Source organism: Esox lucius, chromosome 8 (assembly GCF_011004845.1).
Source record: "Esox lucius isolate fEsoLuc1 chromosome 8, fEsoLuc1.pri, whole genome shotgun sequence".
NCBI lineage: Eukaryota > Metazoa > Chordata > Actinopteri > Esociformes > Esocidae > Esox > Esox lucius.
Genome location: NC_047576.1, coordinates 31,894,744 through 31,911,518, shown reverse-complemented (window position 1 = coordinate 31,911,518; position 16,775 = coordinate 31,894,744). Strand labels below are relative to the sequence as shown.

Sequence of the window (16,775 nt, the reverse complement as noted above, 5' to 3'; positions counted from 1 at the left end):
AAAATTGGACAGCGATTGTAGTAGAGAATTCTTTCCTCTTTTCACGCAGTCATTTTACCGTGGAATTGTCGAACGGCGAAGGATTAGGCATCAACAGACATCTGCTGCTATAATACAGAAAAAATTCAGAGCTCATCTCCTCTGCCAAAGAGAGAGAACAAAGTACCTGGAAATGAAGAAGTCTGCTGTTTGTATACAGGTAAGCGATCATTCATTCAATTGCTATGGCTAATAATATGAATTGTTTAATTGGTCCTGTTTTATTTCATTGCTGGTTTTGATTCTAGGCGGTACTCCGTGGTCACCTTGCTAGAAGGAGAGCTAAGGAAAGGCAGGTGGCTGTTGCCACAGTCCACAGATGTATACAGACCAGGCGTCTACACAACAGGTAATAACAGGATTTATGCTTTTTTATTTTGTTGATCATTAGCAGTGGTTTGTCATCTATGTATATATTTTGTAAATTGCTTCAATGCCTAGGGTCCTGTCAACTTGTTTGGATCTTAATTTAATATTATATTATTTATATCTCAGGTTCCTCATGACCCAGCATAGTGTACAGGTCATTCAGTGCAGGTGGAGAGAGACATTGAAAGCCAGGAAAGAGCGTTACTGCTTCCTGTTTACAAAAGCTGCCATTGTCAGGATCCAGTCGTCATGGAGAGGCCATGCAACCAGAAACCACCTGCGTAAGGTATGACACCACATCCGGCCCTTGGAATGATTAGCCAACTAAGTATATTTGAGGTTGTTTTTTCATTTAGTTCTAAAGTTATCAGGGCTCCAAACTGCGACTATAATGGTCGCATTTGCGACCAAATATATTTATTTGCGAGTGAAATTTCTGCCATGGTCGCCATTGGCGACAATACAAATTTACTCCCTTTGATTGTAAAATTTGCATCCTACGTGCATGTTTGCATGTTTTATAACCAGCAGCCTATCGCTTCATTTGTTTTGTTAACGTCATTAAGTTGTACATAGTCTGGCCCCCTTCCACTATGGTGAAAACTAAAAATGTTCTTGACCGACCGCCAAGCCTCATAAGCAGGTTGAAACCGGTTAAGCGATTATTTAAAAATATGCTCAATTTGAAATAACAGCCTTTTTGAGCCGCGCCTGCAATTTCCGCTCTGTTTACGCCTCTTATGCTATTGTCTATGGTTTGCAATGAGACCTTTTAATTGTATATTAATAAACAAGTGTTTTCTGTCGGCTGCAAAGATGAGGTTGACAATATCATACTGACTTGCGATCTTTACTGTAGGCTAGTGAACGCGCAAGAGAGAAATGCACATTTCCTACGGGGGGGATGAAATAGCAATGAAATTGACACACTGCTGAAATAGTAAAAAGACATCTTGCTGTATGGATGTGACATCACTGCTGTAAAGGCAGAATGGAGATTGTTGAAAACCCTTGTTAAAAGACAGTTTTCAGATAAATCCTATTGCAGCTTGTGGGAAGTCCTACTAACAAAAGAGCCCTACTGCACAGATTTCCAGAATGTTTTGCATCTAGTTGAGAATTTTTGTCCTACCAATTTCGGCCGCTCAGTGTGAACGTGGTTTTCAGCTCAAAACAGGATCAAATGTGCCATGTAATCATGGTCAGTGACAGTGACACTGGCTCAGATTCTGCGTAAAAAATTGTATTTGACTGTATATAGTTCATAAGTCGGTAGAGGAGAGACATGCACAAGGTGAATAAAAATAAGTGCATTGTTATGTGGCTCTTAAAAAAATAATTTGGCGCCTGTTTTTTCCCCCTATAGGAGCCAATGGCTCCTTAATTGATTTTTTTTTTGTTTGGAGCCCTGGTTATATTTTATTACTTGCTGTTATCGCGTGTTACTCTTATAGGTGTTATTGTTTTCTGGGGGGGCTAAAACGTTATTGCCAACAGTAGCTTAGTTGGTAGAGAATGGCGCTACTATCAGGAACTCAGGTTAGCAAAGTATTGTTAATGTATGCACTTCTGCACAGTAAAAAACAATGCTATTGCCAACGTTTTCAAAAACAAACTGTAATCATGATTGGTCTTAAGCTCTTCATAATTGATGGTTTGCGTGGCATGGGATGGATGCAGCCGGATGAATTCTGAAGGGTACAGAAACATCTGCTCAAATCCAAACAAAACTCCTCTAAAAAAGTGAGATTTCAGAAATGAATCTCTCACTAACCTGTAGTCAGCCAGGTCCATACATTTTATGATGTCCATTTCTGATGATAAATCATCAAAACTAAAACTGAACCTACATTTTCCCTTTGCCTGTACAGGAACAGAGGGCTGCAGTGTTGGTCCAGTCGTCCTTCAGGGCATGGGTCCAGAGAAAGGCCTTCCAAAGACAGCGAGTGGCTTCCCTGGTGCTACAGAGGAGGTTCCGGGCCCTGCAGCAGGCCAGGGCAGGCAAAAAGAAATACACACTCTTGAGACATGCTGCCATCACTCTCCAGGCTCACTTCCGAGGCTGGATTGCTAGGAGACTGGTAATGGACATTAATGCTAAGTTAGGAACAATTAAGCCTACAGTAAATCCGTGCTGTCAGAACTGTAAGGGTGAGGTCGATTGACACTAGGTCAATGTAAAAGCTTAGGTATTATCTGGTCTACTCTATTTTGACTGTTGTCCTGCAGTTGCAAGAAGAGGCCTCTGCACAAAGAAGGATGCGCCTCTGCGCAGCTGTATACCATCACCTGTGTGCCGTGAGGATCCAGAGAGCTCTGAGGGCACACCGGGCTCTTCAGTCAGCCAAGAGACAGATCACCTCTGTCATTTTTGTACAGGTACAGTGTTTTTCTCAGATACAGTACTTTTAGTGATTTTTATTAGAAAGTCCTACACGGTCGGTCAGCCGGGTCGCTTTATCTTTGTGTTCTCTACAGAGGTGGGTACGAGCCCAACTCCAAAGGAGGCATTACCTGGAGGACAAGAGGAGGGTGATTGTAGCCCAGAGGGCTGCCAGGAGGTGGTTAGCCTGCCGCCATGATGCCGCCCGCACCATCCAGCATGCCGCCCAGGCCTTCGTCCTCCGCAGGCGGGAACAGCGGATGCAGCAGGGTGTGATCAGGATGCAGGTGTGCATCGAGTCAACGTTCAATATAATGAAGTTATAGTTATCTTTATATAATATCGTTTTTATAGTATCTTTGTGTTTGTCATTCAAATTTTTTTATTATCTCACTCTAGTTACATCGATTACCCTTTCTTTTTAGGCATTGTGGCGAGGCCACCAGTCCAGAAAGCTCCATGACAACTGTAAAGTGGTGGCCATGAGACTTCGTCTGCGGAAGGTGTCTGAGCAGGTCCGAGAGGAGGACAGGCTGTGCAACAAAACATCCTGGGCCATAGAGTACCTCCTCAAATATAAAGACTTTGCCTATATCCTGGAAGCTCTGAAAAACCTGGGTAAGTGCCCTGGATTGCACTATTGACATGAACTGTTACAGAGATCGACTGGCTAATATCAGATGGTTGTGTATACAGAGACAGCCACTAGGCTGTCCCCAGAGTGCTGTGAACGTCTGGTGACCAGTGGAGCCACATTGGTCATCTTCACGCTGATCCGCAGCTGTAACCGGAGCGTCCCTTGTATGGAGGTTATCACCTACGCTGTTCAGGTCCTCCTCAACCTCTCTAAAGTGGGTCCTCCTATTATGTTGACTTTGTATATACTCATGTATGTGAGTTTACTTGTTTTTTCCATAACCATCGCTAAAACATTTCTTTGTGTGTCCCTTCGGATACCAGTATGACCAGACAACAGAGGCAGTGTATGCGGTAGAGAACTCTGTCGACACGCTTCTCGACCTTCTGCAGATTTACAGGGAGAAAGCAGGCGACAAGGTGGCCTACAAAGGAGGCTGCATCTTTACTAAGACCTGCCTCCTCCTGGTCATCCTGCTGCAGGACAAACGCAGGGTTCTGGTATGCCACATCTACTACATGGGGTTGGCTAGAGTTCCTAAAACTGTTTGGGCTGTAACCAAAACACATTTTTTATTATAAAATGCCCATCCAAGTTTGCGGATAATCCAAACAAAGCAGTATGGCTCTAACCGAATAAGAGAGTTTTCCCGAATAAAAGGAATTAATGCCTGTTGTTGACATGTTGAGTGAAATAAGATTTTTAGATCCACTTCAAATAAGGTATGTGTTTCGTGTAGGCTTAAGGGCTTTTCTTTGTTCCGTGTCAATGTATGTGCGGGCATGAGCGGGCCTCATCCACAGACACATGGGTGCTGGCCAGCATACTTGCACGTAAAACGAATGCATGCGATAGACTGCAGTTGGGTTACCAGATAATTTTGGGGGGAGTTGCAAGATGATTTCTCGACTAAATTTGCCATTTTTAATAAACCTGGAAACTGCTATACTGTGTATAAAAAGGAATACAACTAGAATAGGCTAAATATGTAAAATATGAATATACTCACAGAATGAAAACTGGTTGGTTGAATCTGTTGCGCGGGTTAATAGTAGCCCTTAGCACTTAATCAGTTCCTGCTGTGTGCACTCTTTTAGCTCCCAAATGGTTGTTAAATCTTGTGTACATTTGACAAACTAAATTTACTTAACTCATCACTACCATGCAGAAATACAAATGTAGGCCTATTGTAATTGTCTGATAAAATCGATGCATTCACATAAAAGTTGGAGAGGTAGGCTATGCAACCTAAAGTCGGCAATGTCATAATGTTGCCCAAGCTGGGAGAATTTGTGGAGGACAATGAACTGGATCTCAATAACATGACGGAAATAACTTCACATCACCAAAGCCTTCTGGATCACTTCATGAAGTACTTCCCAAATGAGACAACTGCACAACGCTATGACTGGATACATCAACTGGGGATCACCTGTTATCCAAATTGGAGGATGCGTTGTTAGAGCTGTCCAGTGATCGGACCTTAACCTCCTGAGGCCTTGTCCACATATGAGGACACTAAGTTTTAGTCAAATAAACCCAGTGTCATCATACTTGTTTTCAAAAGGTACTTCCTGTTCAAGGACAATGCTTAGATATTAAAGGCAATGTTTGCCACGACCCTAACCATGTAATTATCTAAAGTACAAGTGGACTTTTATTAATAGTGTCTTTATATAAGCAAACATAGTTTTTTTTGGATAGCTACTTAAAGCAAATCTGTTGATTAATGTCTCCATGTCCTCTTGAGATTTGCATGGTTGTCAGAATGCCGAGCCAGAATAAGCCTAAACAAAATACTGAACTTAGTTGAAGCGATTCTGATTTTCCTTATAGAATGAATGGTAACATGCAAAAAGAACCTGTATCACATTTTGATACTATGGTATTATGACGTGTTGGCTATTTCACTCTAAGGCACTGTATATTGACATACTTTTACTTATTCACTATTTCAAACAGAATTAAGAATTTGGAGCATGAAAGCACACATCCAAATTGTTTTTGTGCTTTTACACCTCCAAATAAAATCTGAACTATCTCATCTCATCTTCAAACGCTTATCCGGTATCAGGTCTCAGGGGCAGCAGCTTCAGCAGGGGACCCCAAACTTCCCTTTCCCAAGCCACATTTGCCAGCTCTGACTGGGGGATCCCGAGGCGTTCCCAGGCCAGTGTCGAAATATAATCTCTCCACCTAGTCCTGGGCCTACCCCGAGGTCTCCTCCCAGCTGGACGTGCCTGGAACACCTCCCTAGGGAGACCTGGGGGCGTCCTTACCAGATGCCGAACCACCTCAACTGGCTCCTAAAATCTGAACTAGTTTAGGAAAATAAAATCTACAGTTTACTACATTCATTTAGAAAATATTATCGACATGGACTCAATTATAATCACGTCTGAGCTAATACTTGGATAGGCTTTAGGCCCAATAAACTGTTGACCGACTTCTTGTACCCACCAATGAGTTTCCTGCATATTTCTACTGGCAAGAGTTTATTTAAACTCTCTTCTAACTCTTGCCATACATTATGGATGTGATGTAGATCTGTGCTCTTTACTGGCTACACTATTCCAGCATCTTCTCTTAATCCTTCCTGGTTGCTTATTAACAGGTTTTGGGTCATTGTCCTGTTCAAAACCACATGTCAAATTGAGGCCCAGTGTTTTGCAACTGTGTTGAACGTTGGACACCGATAAGTTAATACACTGATTTCAACACATGTTCAAGGTCCCCAGAACCAGAAAATCAATTCCAAACCATTATCAAATCTAACCAATTCTTTGATTTTGGGGAGGTTTGTCATTGAATGCATAATTTAGATTTCAAATTGCATTAAGTCTTGATGTTCATTACCAATTAGCAAAAAAAAAAAGTTTAATGTTTTTGCTTTGCTCTCTGTAGTACTGGGGGTTTTCAATGGGTGCAAGACATGCTGGAATTAGCATTATCAATGTGTTTAGTTGTGTAATGTTGTTCAACCCTATGTCCAAATACTATCTTTGTTGACATTAATGGGTCTTTCAGCAAGACAACAACCACACAAGAAAACACATCAAACACCACTCTGGAATGTTGTAGATGAAATCCTTGTGTGGCTAAATGGTCCAAATCAGTGTTCGTGTTTTTTCAACAAACATTGTGACACAAATATTAGTTAAATACACCCATCCATCATCTTCCGCTTATCCGGGGCCGGGTTGCGGGGGCAGCAGTCTAAGCAGAGATGCCCAGACTTCCCTCTCCCTAGACACTTCCTCTAGCTCTTCCGGGGGGACACCGAGGCGTTCCCAGGCCAGCCGGGAGACATAGTCCCTCCAGCGTGTCCTAGGTCTTCCCCGGGGTCTCCTTAACTAATACATATATTAGTTAAATAGATAACGTGTGCAGTATGCATTTTTCGACTGGATAATTATATTTTGGCACAACGCTGCACATTTTTTTAATGAAAAATAACAGGCAATATCAACATTGTAAGCGAAACATTTATAGTGATAAGTTTACTATAGGTTGAGGCTAAAATAGTGTTAGGACTAATGTGACTAAAACATAAGGGCAGTTTGTTGGCTAAAATGGCTCATTGTTTTTGTCGTTTTGACAATAACTTGAAAAATCATGTAAATGCGACTATAACAAAGATATTTTGGTCAAAATGACTAGGATGTCACTTAATCAAAAACTATTCCTAGATTAGCAGTGGTCCAAATCTGAACTACACCAATCTCTGGATCTGAACAGCAGTAGCTAGCCTACACCCCTAATAAAGTTGAATTATAACTTTTCTTGGTCAAAGGCTGTGCAACTAAATAATAGTTCCAGGATTGTATTTGTCTTAATTTTTTAGTCAACAAAAATATGGTTTAAAATATATTTGCCTACATAAAAATGTGTTTTTTATGGGGCAAATGGTATGATTGTTAGTAATTTCTCCATTTCTGTCTATAGGAGATGAGGAAGCTTCCCAAGGCTGTTGAGCGGCTCCACAGCATCTATCGCCTCACTGCACGCAAACACAAGATGGAGGCAGAGAGGACTGTGGTTAAGCAGAAGATGAACGCATCCATTAACGGAAGCTTTATCATCCCGGCAACACCACGCAAATCCAAGCCGATGCCTAAGTATGTCATTTGTGCAGCAAGTGTTTCTTTTCTTACAGTTTTACAAATGTCCATCAGGTTTAGCTATTGTTCAGCCTAATTGACCCAAGTTCTTGGAGTTGTATCTCCCTGAGTCAACCTCTTTAACAGGATCTGCCGGTATGCAGAGCCTGTTTCTACATGTATTTTGTATATAAGTATTTTGGGCTGATCTTAAACAAAAATAGTTCAGAATTAATTTTGTCTTTTTGCATAACTGACTTACAGTTGACTAGCAGTGTTCACTAGTACAGCTTTGATTTGGGGATAAGTTCTTGATGTTTTGGATGTGGTTTCTCTGCATTTTTTTATATATGTTTGTGATTGGGTGACATCAAATTGTCATTCATATTAATGACCGAAAGGACAAGATCCTGGATACAGGTGGCCGAAATGAGCTTTCTCCCCAGGGTGGCTGGGCAATCCCTTAGAGATAGGGTGAGAAGCTCGGTCACCCGGGAGGAGCTCGGAGTAGAGCCGCTGCTCCTCCACATCGAGAGGGGTCAGCTGAGGTGGCTTGGGCATCTGTTTCGGATGCCTCCGAAACGCCTTCCTGGGAAGGCGTTCCGGTCCCGTCCCACCAGGAGGAGACCCCGGGGAAGACCTAGGACACGCTGGAGGGACTATGTCTCCTGGCTGGCCTGGGAACGCCTCGGTGTCCCCCCGGAAGAGCTGGAGGAAGTGTCTGGGGAGAGGGAAGTCTGGGCATCTCTGCTAAGACTGCTGCCCCCGCGACCCGGCCCCGGATGAAGCGGAAGAAGATTAATTAATTAATTAATGAGAATTAAGTGAACACAAGTAGTGTCGCCTGAAATCTCCAGACGCCAAACAATAGGTTATATTTTGGTAGTGTTCACATGCCATTTTAATGCACAGCTTAACCATGCAGTGAAGATGATTAACATCTCACTTCAAACGCTACTCGTTCCATGAAGCCAAACTAAAACCATGCTTTTCACACATTTGTTTTAAATTCAAATGTTTTACTCCTCTTCAACCTCTGTTATCAGGCTCCCTCATGTTCACAATTTTTGAAGTCTTCAGTGTAAAGTGCAGAGATTTTGAATTGTACAAGTTTTTCTACTAGTATTGCCACTGCATTTGACCTTTTCTTCAAGCAATATCATTTTTATGTGCCCCAAATAAGTCTGATATTGTTTATTTTTGTTGCCAACTAGATAACTGCTTGGAACTATGATCTACTATGCAGTTGATTCAACCTTCTATGAATGTCTAAAGAAATAAATACTTTATAAACCAGTTGTCCATGATTTCCCACATGTCAACTATATTTGTTTTTAATATTTTATTTTTCTAATTCTCAGATTCTCCCCTGCCTGGGTTCTCAGAAAGGACCAGCTGAAAGACATTGTTGACCCTCTCCGAGCCATACAGATGGTTGCTGATGCCATTATGCTTTAAAAAATATATATTTTTGTAACATTGATTTAATATCTGGTCAAACTTTTTCTGTACATTTTTTTTTTTTAAGTTGTAATGGCTTAGCTTTTTAAAGGTGTTTGTGTGTGGAAGCTTTTAGCCATTGAAAGGGATATGATGTGCAAATGAATGAAACTCAAAAAAATCTCATTAGATTAATTTTTATTTCAACTGGTTCCTGCTGTAAATAAAACATCTGATTTAATCTGAGTGTTGTCGTCTGCCAGCTTTCTGCATTTATTTTCCCAATGTTGTTTCTGATGATGGCCTGATTGAACATGCACTGTAGTTTTTTAGACTGTGGTACAATGTTCTATTGACATTCATCAAAAAGCTGGTATAGACATCAATTCCAATAAGTTGCTGCAACTATTGGCATTGAGGCAAGTTCATGAACCCATTTAAACACTGCTGACGATAACCTACGCTGTCTGGTGAAGGATGTGTATTACTAGTGCACTTAAAAGTGATATGATCCGCATGTTCGGAATAAAGCTTATTAGGATCTTCTGTCCAAAAGGCAAATACAATGTTCCGTTCTGCCATTAGCTGTTTATTCACAGTGCAGGGTTCTGAAAAAAGACAAGATAGAACATATTGATCAGATCATGTACAAAAACAGGGTACAAAAACAGTGCTCTACCGAAGGTTCAGTTGAAAAAAAGGTTGTGGGTTGGGGAACATTTTGATCATTATCACCAAATAATATCTGCAGGGTTAAATGCTTGATTTGGTTGCAGCAATAATGTCATTTTGGATAGTGATAAGCAGCGATTGTCAAGAAAATGCACTAATGGGGGGAGCATTTTTTGCTTGATAAAACCACAATTTGCACTAAATGTGCAGTTATTGGTAGACATTATGAGCCCTCGTTTTGTTCAGGCGTGATCTTGCCTTCAGTTTTATGCATGAACTGCTATGAATGTTCAAAACACTGTGTGGGTGGTGCGGCTGCACCAAGGCCCATGGTGGGTGGGGGCCTAAGCTTTCATCTAATCATTTCCTATCATTAATGGTGAGTAGCTGGAAAGAAAGGCTGACTGTTTTAAATGGCTACCAACCCAGGCAGGTAATCTGTCCAACCCAGTTTCCGTTACGACATGTCTTGTGGGATTGACCACTACGGACGTAGTATTTCTGGCACTCATATTCCACGGATTCCCCGTTTCTATACCGTTCTTTACGGTGCACTGTGTCTCCGTTGTTGAGAATTGGAGGAGGTCCACAGACATCTGTCCGCTCTAGAAAGACATGACAACATGAGAAATGAAATGCAACCATCTAGAATAGTAAAATGTGTCTGTGCCCTTTACTAATAGTTATATTTTGCATGTGTGTGAGTTGGTTTAAGAGATTATTGTAAATCTACTTTAAAATATGACTGCTTGCGTGCCATTATTTTCCCAATGTCTGAAATCAATAAAGCAAAGGTTTTACCACTGCACAGTGGAAAGGGGTGACTCCAATGTCCATTGGTTGAGCAGACAACCTCTGATTCCCCATGTAGAATGTGATTTGGATTGCTGCATTCAAGCAGTAGCTTGTCTCCATATTTCATGGTGCCGTTGTTTTGGGGACTTCCTTTCACAATCAAATTATTATGCATCTCCCCGACTTTACAAGTCACATCTGCGAATCAGGAAAAAGGGATGAAAATGGCTGAGTACTGTAGAATATTTTGCTTTTCCATAGTTTAAATAATGCCTGGAGGTATGCATTATTTGATTTGTTTTGGCTGATCTAAAATGTTTACCTTCACAGGTGGGGAAACGGCTGTTCCACCTTCCCCCTGCGGCACATACAACCTGTGGGTTTCCTTTTAGTTGGTGTTCTGGCTTGGGGCAGCTGAAACTGAGCTCATGCCCAAACAGTATAGGAGCACTATCATCTGGAATTCCACGCACATCTACCCTTTCATCTGTAGTTTCAGGGACACAACTCACCACTATGGAGAAGAACCACATATACTGTGTTTTGGGTAGTTGGCTATATCTTCATGAGCCTTCTCAAAGTTGAATATTATGTACAGTGTTATATAAGAAAAGTAGCACTGTGTCAAAATGTTGAAAAAGGTTTCAATATTCCATAAATACATGGTTACCTTCACATACAGGCAAGTGGTTGCTCCATCCTTCCAGCAGGCAAGTTCTGGTGTCAGATTTGCTCACCATTTGATAACTACAGACAAAGTGATAGGTTAATATAAGGAAGTCTACAGCATCATTAGCATATGCTCTAAATTCATCCCCATTAGCTGGTTTTGGGTGAGACTTTATAAAAACAAATCCCTGTTTTGCAACATACCCATCATTGCAAGTGTATTTGATAGTGGCTCCAAAGACAAAGTCCTCCCCATCTTGGATGGTGTAGTGGCCATTGGCAATTTCATCAGGGAGCTCACATGGTTTAGCTAGATGTCAAGAAAACAACAGGAAAACAAGATCATGGTATGTCAGAGAATAAAATGTTTTAACATTGCAGGCAGTTATGGGAATATGCAATTAACTTTACCATAACATTACATGTATTACATTTTATTAAAAGGTTTTTACTCACGTGAACATTTTCCTTTACGCAATGACACCCATTTCTTCTTTTCACACACATAGGCTGTTCTACCTGCTGTTATGTAGCCAAAATTACAGGAGAAGTAAATAATGTACCCCTCTTTGTACTCGTTTTTCCTGCTTTCATCTGTGACCTCAGCGTTAGGCACATTTGGAAGAGGTCCGGAGCACCCTGACAGAGGAGCAGAGAAAAAACCTTTAGACACAGTGATTGTCATACATCCCTTTAACAATGGTTTGATAGAGATGTGTTTGAATTCTGTGACATCAGCTCTGTATCATTACAATATTACTTTATTGAAGACACCCAACTGCAGTTAAATTAGTAGGACACTGATAATAATTTCATTATTTCTAAAGCTATTTCATTACATATTGTTTTGCACTTATAAAGTATCTTATTCATACATTTTACATATGTGATACTACTTATAGACATCAGGGCTTCAGTTGCATTTTACATTTCAATCATTTAGCAGATGCTCTTATCCAGAGCAACTTACAAGAAGTGCATAGAAGATCTAGGCGAACATTTTAGAAATGTGTGCACATTTTGTGAAAAATTAGCAAATTGTTCCAAATGAATTACAAATATAAAACAGAAAATAACTGATTGCATAAGTATTCACCCCCTTCACCTTGACATATGTGAATGTGCCGTGGTGCAACCAATTGTTGTGTATAGGTCATGTAATTAGTTGAATGGAGTCTGTGGGTAAGTGTTTCAGATGGTTTTAGGTTAAATACTCCTGTCTCTCTTTGTTGGTTCAGTTGGGTAGTACAAATCTTTACAAAAACGACATCACGAAGAAGGAACATTCTAAGCAAATCTAAGGTTCTTAAAATCCATCAATCAAGGGTCGGTAATCAGAACATTTCCAAGGTATTGAATAACACTAAAATCCATAATTAAGAAATGTGGAGAACATCGTATGTGAGTTTGTCCAGAACTGGCCGTTCAAATGGAGTATGGAAAAATTGCTGATTTTCAAAGCTGGAAGAGACGTATAGATAGACTCATGGCTCTAATTGATGCCAAAGGTACAGTTGTGTTCATAGATTTGCATACCCTGGCAGAAATAGTGAAATTTTGGCACTGTTTTTGAAAATATTACTGATCATGCAAAAAATCTGTCTTTTATTTAAGGATAGTGATCATTTAAAGTAACATTTTATCATATCGATGTTTGGCTCCTTTTTAAATCGTGATGATAATAGAAATCACCCAAACTGCCCTGATCAAAAGTTTACATACCCTTGAATGTTTGGCCCTGTCACAGACACACAAGGTGACAGACACAGGTGAAAATGGCAATTAATGGTGAATTTCCCACACCAGTAGCTTTTCAAATTGCAAGTAGTGTCTGTGTATAAATAGTCAATGAGTTTGTTAGCTCTCATGTGGATGCACTGAGCAGGCCATGGGGAGCAGAAAAGAACCGTCAAAAGACCTGCATAACAAGGTAATGGAATTGTATTGATGGAAAGGGATATAAAAAGATATCCAAAGCCTTTCAAATGCCAGTCAGTACTGTTCAATCACTTATTAAGAAGTGGATAATTGAGTGATCTCTTCATACCAAGCCAAGGTCAGGTAGACCAAGAAAGATTTCAGCCAAAACTGCCAGAAGAATTGTTTGGGATACAAAGAAAAACCCACAGGTAACCTCAGGAGAATTACAGGCTGCTCTGGAAAAAGATGGTGTGGTTGTTTCAAGGAGCACAATACGAAAATACTTGAAGAAATATAAGCTGCATGGTCGAGTTGCCAGAAAGAAGCCTTTACTGTGCCAATGCCACAAAAAAGCCCAGAACAACATTCCTACTTGTCCGCACCTTAGTTGTGCTGCTTGGGGCCACATGGTCACATGAGATGTTAACTGGCTTTCTGTTTCACACCCCTACATTTTATGACCCACAGATGCAAAACTGTATTCCCACTAATGTCAAATTCCTAGTTTAGATGAATTACTATTTCAATTAATTACTTGATTGACTATGGCTTTCCCTCACCGAACAGCGCTTTTTGTGGGGTTTGTAAATGCCATTACTGAATGTGTAATCAGCAAAAATAAATAAATGGGTTCAATAACTGGAAAAGGGTGGCTTGCCCACTTCAGGTTGGTGAAGAGTGCTTGCCTCAAGTGGAGGAGTTTAAGTATCTAGGGGTCTTGTTCACGAGTGAGGGAAGGATGGAACGGGAGATTGACAGACGGATCGGTGCAGCTTCTGCAGTAATGCGGTCGATGTATCGGTCTGTCGTGGTGAAGAAAGAGCTGAGCCGTAAGGCGAAGCTCTCGATTTACCGGTCAATCTACGTTCCTACTCTCACCTATGGTCATGAGCTTTGGTCATGAGATCCCGGATACAGGCGGCCGAAATGAGCTTTCTCCGCAGGGTGGCTGGGCGATCCCTTAGAGATAGGGTGAGAAGCTCGGTCACCCGGGAGGAGCTCGGAGTAGAGCCGCTGCTCCTCCATATCGAGAGGGGTCAGCTGAGGTGGCTTGGGCATCTGTTTCGGATGCCTCCGGAACGCCTTCCTGGGAAGGTGTTCCGGTCCTGTCCCACCGGGAGGAGACCCCGGGGAAGACCTAGGACACGCTGGAGGGACTATGTCTCCCGGCTGGCCTGGGAACGCCTCGGTGTCCCCCCGGAAGAGCTGGAGGAAGTGTCTGGGGAGAGGAAAGTCTGGGCATCTCTGCTTAGACTGCTGCCCCCGCGACCCGGCCCCGGATGAAGCGGAAGAAGATGAATGAATGAATGAATAACCAATGATTCAGTGTTTTCTAAGCAAAAACTTCAGAGCTGAGAAAGTTTTATTTGCCCTATTTCAAACGTGTTGATTTAAGGGTTGTTTTGTGTGTCAGTTGATCAACATGCAGTGGAATCAGGGCATCAAACACCTCCCCTATTTTGCAACCTTCATGACACAGCTGTCAACATATTGGTCCTCAAATTGGTAGCCTTTTCTTTCTTATTCCTAAAATCTGCCAATTTTTTTTATTTAATATATGGCAGACAAACTAGTTCCCTACCATCTCCCCTTTCCACTAGCATTTCTGAAATGCAGAAATTATCTTTGGTCAGAACTTTGGATGAAGACAATTTATTATCTAAACTAAACAAACATGTGAATTAATTGTATGCAAGCTTTATGTATTATACTTAATAACTAGCAAATGCTGATCACAAATACAAATGTGACACTATAAGTATGTAAACAAAAGAGTTAAAGTCAGAGAAAAATATTTCTTACCACTCAGAGCTGCTGGAGCTGCCACATTCACCCAAATCACCAGAAATAACGTAGTAAGGTATAATTGCATGTTGATCAGACAATTCATCCAGTGAAAATGGAAGGGAAAGATCATACATATAGAGTATCTATTCCTAGTTAATGTTTGACTACATCGTACCCAGGGAACTGCATGAAGAGCCTACCACAGTCCAAGGACTGACCTAAAATATTGGAATTCAATCAGTCTCAACTTACTATTCAGGGAACACTCCAGGTGTAATTTGTTGTGCATTAGCAATTTTTGTCTTGTTATGTCAGTCTTACAGTCAATCATTATTTTGATTGGTACTTAGTCTAGTCAGGAAACAAGTAACAGAGAATAATCATGGCTAAATACTCACCTGGAACGGTTTCTATATATTCTATATTTTTCCAGGTCTGTACTCTGACCACTGGCTGTTTCGTTTAATTTTACTGAGAAAAATAGATCAAGCTCCAGCAGCTTTATAAATAAATTTTTATAACTTATAATTAGACGCAGTGTACGATAATGGGGATAGTTAGTTGAATGTAGATGGTCATCATGGATAGGGGACCAAGTAAGCCGTAAAGAAAAGATATTTGGTGAATCATCTGCCTCCATAGTGTTGTTCAATGGCAGATGGTACTTCACAGTGATATCTACGTTTTTTTGGTAATGAATACAAAGAGAAGGCCCCTATCCTTCTTCACACAGAAGACACTTGATGAAGCTGGAGATGTATAAAAATGGATGAAAGCCTGTTGTAAGGCCTCACTGTGACATACTTTATTGCAGGACAGGGGGTTGTAGGGGATGTGACCCGTGGAAGCGTAACACCAGGTTGATGGCACAGTCCCAGGGACTATGAGGGAGGCAGGTGGCTCGTGCCTGGGAGAAAACTTCCCGCAGGTTCTGAAATTCCTCCGGGTATGTCTGGCTGAAGGGCACCCTCTGGACTTTCCACTGATGTAGATCCCAAAAGAATGGGAAGCACTCCACCTGTCAGCATTGAGACCATCCCAGGATCCTACTCTCTGTCCAAGATATCACCGGGTTGTAACATTGTAGCCAGGTAGTCTATAATCAATCAATCAGGGTGAGCAGGTGATTTAATCTTGAGGAAGGTGATATCATGGTAGAGTGTTTATGGTGAACGCCAGGGGATGAGTAATGTGGGCAATGGTCCCTGTGCCAAGGAGTCAGTTGTCCAGGGCCAAAACAGGAACAGTTGAGGTAAGAGTACACAGTGGAAGATGCATAGAGACGACAAGGTCTACATCGAGTAAATTCCACGCTGCGTCGTCTACTAGGGCTGACAATGGAAAACAGGAGGGGTAATAGGATGGTGAAACATGACTCCAAAAAGCCTGGATGGACAGAGTGGAAGTGGAAAGGTCAAAGCCTACCTTGAATGCAGATGATTAACCCTCTCCTCGTGTCTAGGTGGCTGGGGTTGTTGTTATGCAGCGGACCAGCGTGTCAAACCCACCTCCATTGGTTCGGTCTCTGTGGTAGCAGGCCAATTCCATTTGGAATACCTCTCTCAGGTCACATTGCAGGGGGAATCCACAAGATCCGTCAAACTCATCTGGCAGGGAAAGGCGGCCTTAACTGACCAGGCAAAGTTGACTGCTGAGGATAATTGTCTGGGCCTTCATTTATCAATGTTGCGTACGAACAGAAATGTTTGTAAACCATGCATGTGATAATTTCCAAGCAAAGTGCGGGATTTATCAATTTGATCTTACACTTGAGAATGCGCATACATTTAAGCACAGCTCTGACCATGCGTACCCACAGCACCTTGTGGTAGAAAAGTCAAACTGCTAATGAAATACCATCCACCAGATGGAGAAAGGATTGACATATTGGACCAAATCATAAACTATGAAGAAAAAAGATAATACATTAATAGTTTATTCATGTATTGCTTTTATAGACACT

General features: G+C 41.4%; 2 protein-coding genes across 2 annotated transcripts in view; one reads left to right on the top strand and one right to left on the bottom strand.

Annotated features, from left to right (window-relative positions):
- aspm (assembly factor for spindle microtubules) overlaps positions 1 to 9,062 on the top strand; it is a 32,962-nt gene extending 23,900 nt beyond the window's left edge. Inside the window, exons 20-30 of the mRNA XM_034293604.1 lie at positions 50 to 199; positions 288 to 388; positions 535 to 694; positions 2,280 to 2,489; positions 2,638 to 2,787; positions 2,887 to 3,078; positions 3,217 to 3,409; positions 3,488 to 3,642; positions 3,752 to 3,928; positions 7,374 to 7,546; positions 8,890 to 9,062. Of these exons, the coding sequence (XP_034149495.1) occupies positions 50 to 199; positions 288 to 388; positions 535 to 694; positions 2,280 to 2,489; positions 2,638 to 2,787; positions 2,887 to 3,078; positions 3,217 to 3,409; positions 3,488 to 3,642; positions 3,752 to 3,928; positions 7,374 to 7,546; positions 8,890 to 8,986 (1,758 nt within the window). The 3' untranslated portion in view covers positions 8,987 to 9,062. The remainder of the gene's footprint in view (positions 1 to 49; positions 200 to 287; positions 389 to 534; positions 695 to 2,279; positions 2,490 to 2,637; positions 2,788 to 2,886; positions 3,079 to 3,216; positions 3,410 to 3,487; positions 3,643 to 3,751; positions 3,929 to 7,373; positions 7,547 to 8,889) is intronic.
- Positions 9,063 to 9,149: 87 nt separating this feature from the next.
- On the bottom strand, positions 9,150 to 14,936 carry cfhl5 (complement factor H like 5). The gene is made up of 8 exons (XM_034293619.1): positions 14,828 to 14,936; positions 11,561 to 11,743; positions 11,309 to 11,414; positions 11,106 to 11,182; positions 10,758 to 10,949; positions 10,442 to 10,633; positions 10,066 to 10,245; positions 9,150 to 9,576 (listed from the first exon to the last, which is right to left on the bottom strand). Exons 1-8 carry the CDS (start codon positions 14,913 to 14,915, stop codon positions 9,374 to 9,376), a joined length of 1,221 nt encoding a protein of 406 aa, XP_034149510.1. The 5' UTR covers positions 14,916 to 14,936; the 3' UTR covers positions 9,150 to 9,373.
- Between the last annotated feature and the right edge of the window lie 1,839 nt (positions 14,937 to 16,775).

Coding starts and splice junctions, on each gene's coding strand:
- cfhl5 (XM_034293619.1), bottom strand. CDS start 14,915: ATGAATTGTCTGATCAACATGCAATTATACCTTACTACGTTATTTCTG. Junction 11,415..11,560: donor GCGTAAAGGAAAATGTTCAC/GTGAGTAAAAAC, acceptor CTTGACATCTAG/CTAAACCATGTGAGCTCCCT. Junction 11,183..11,308: donor AAATACACTTGCAATGATGG/GTATGTTGCAAA, acceptor CTTTGTCTGTAG/TTATCAAATGGTGAGCAAAT.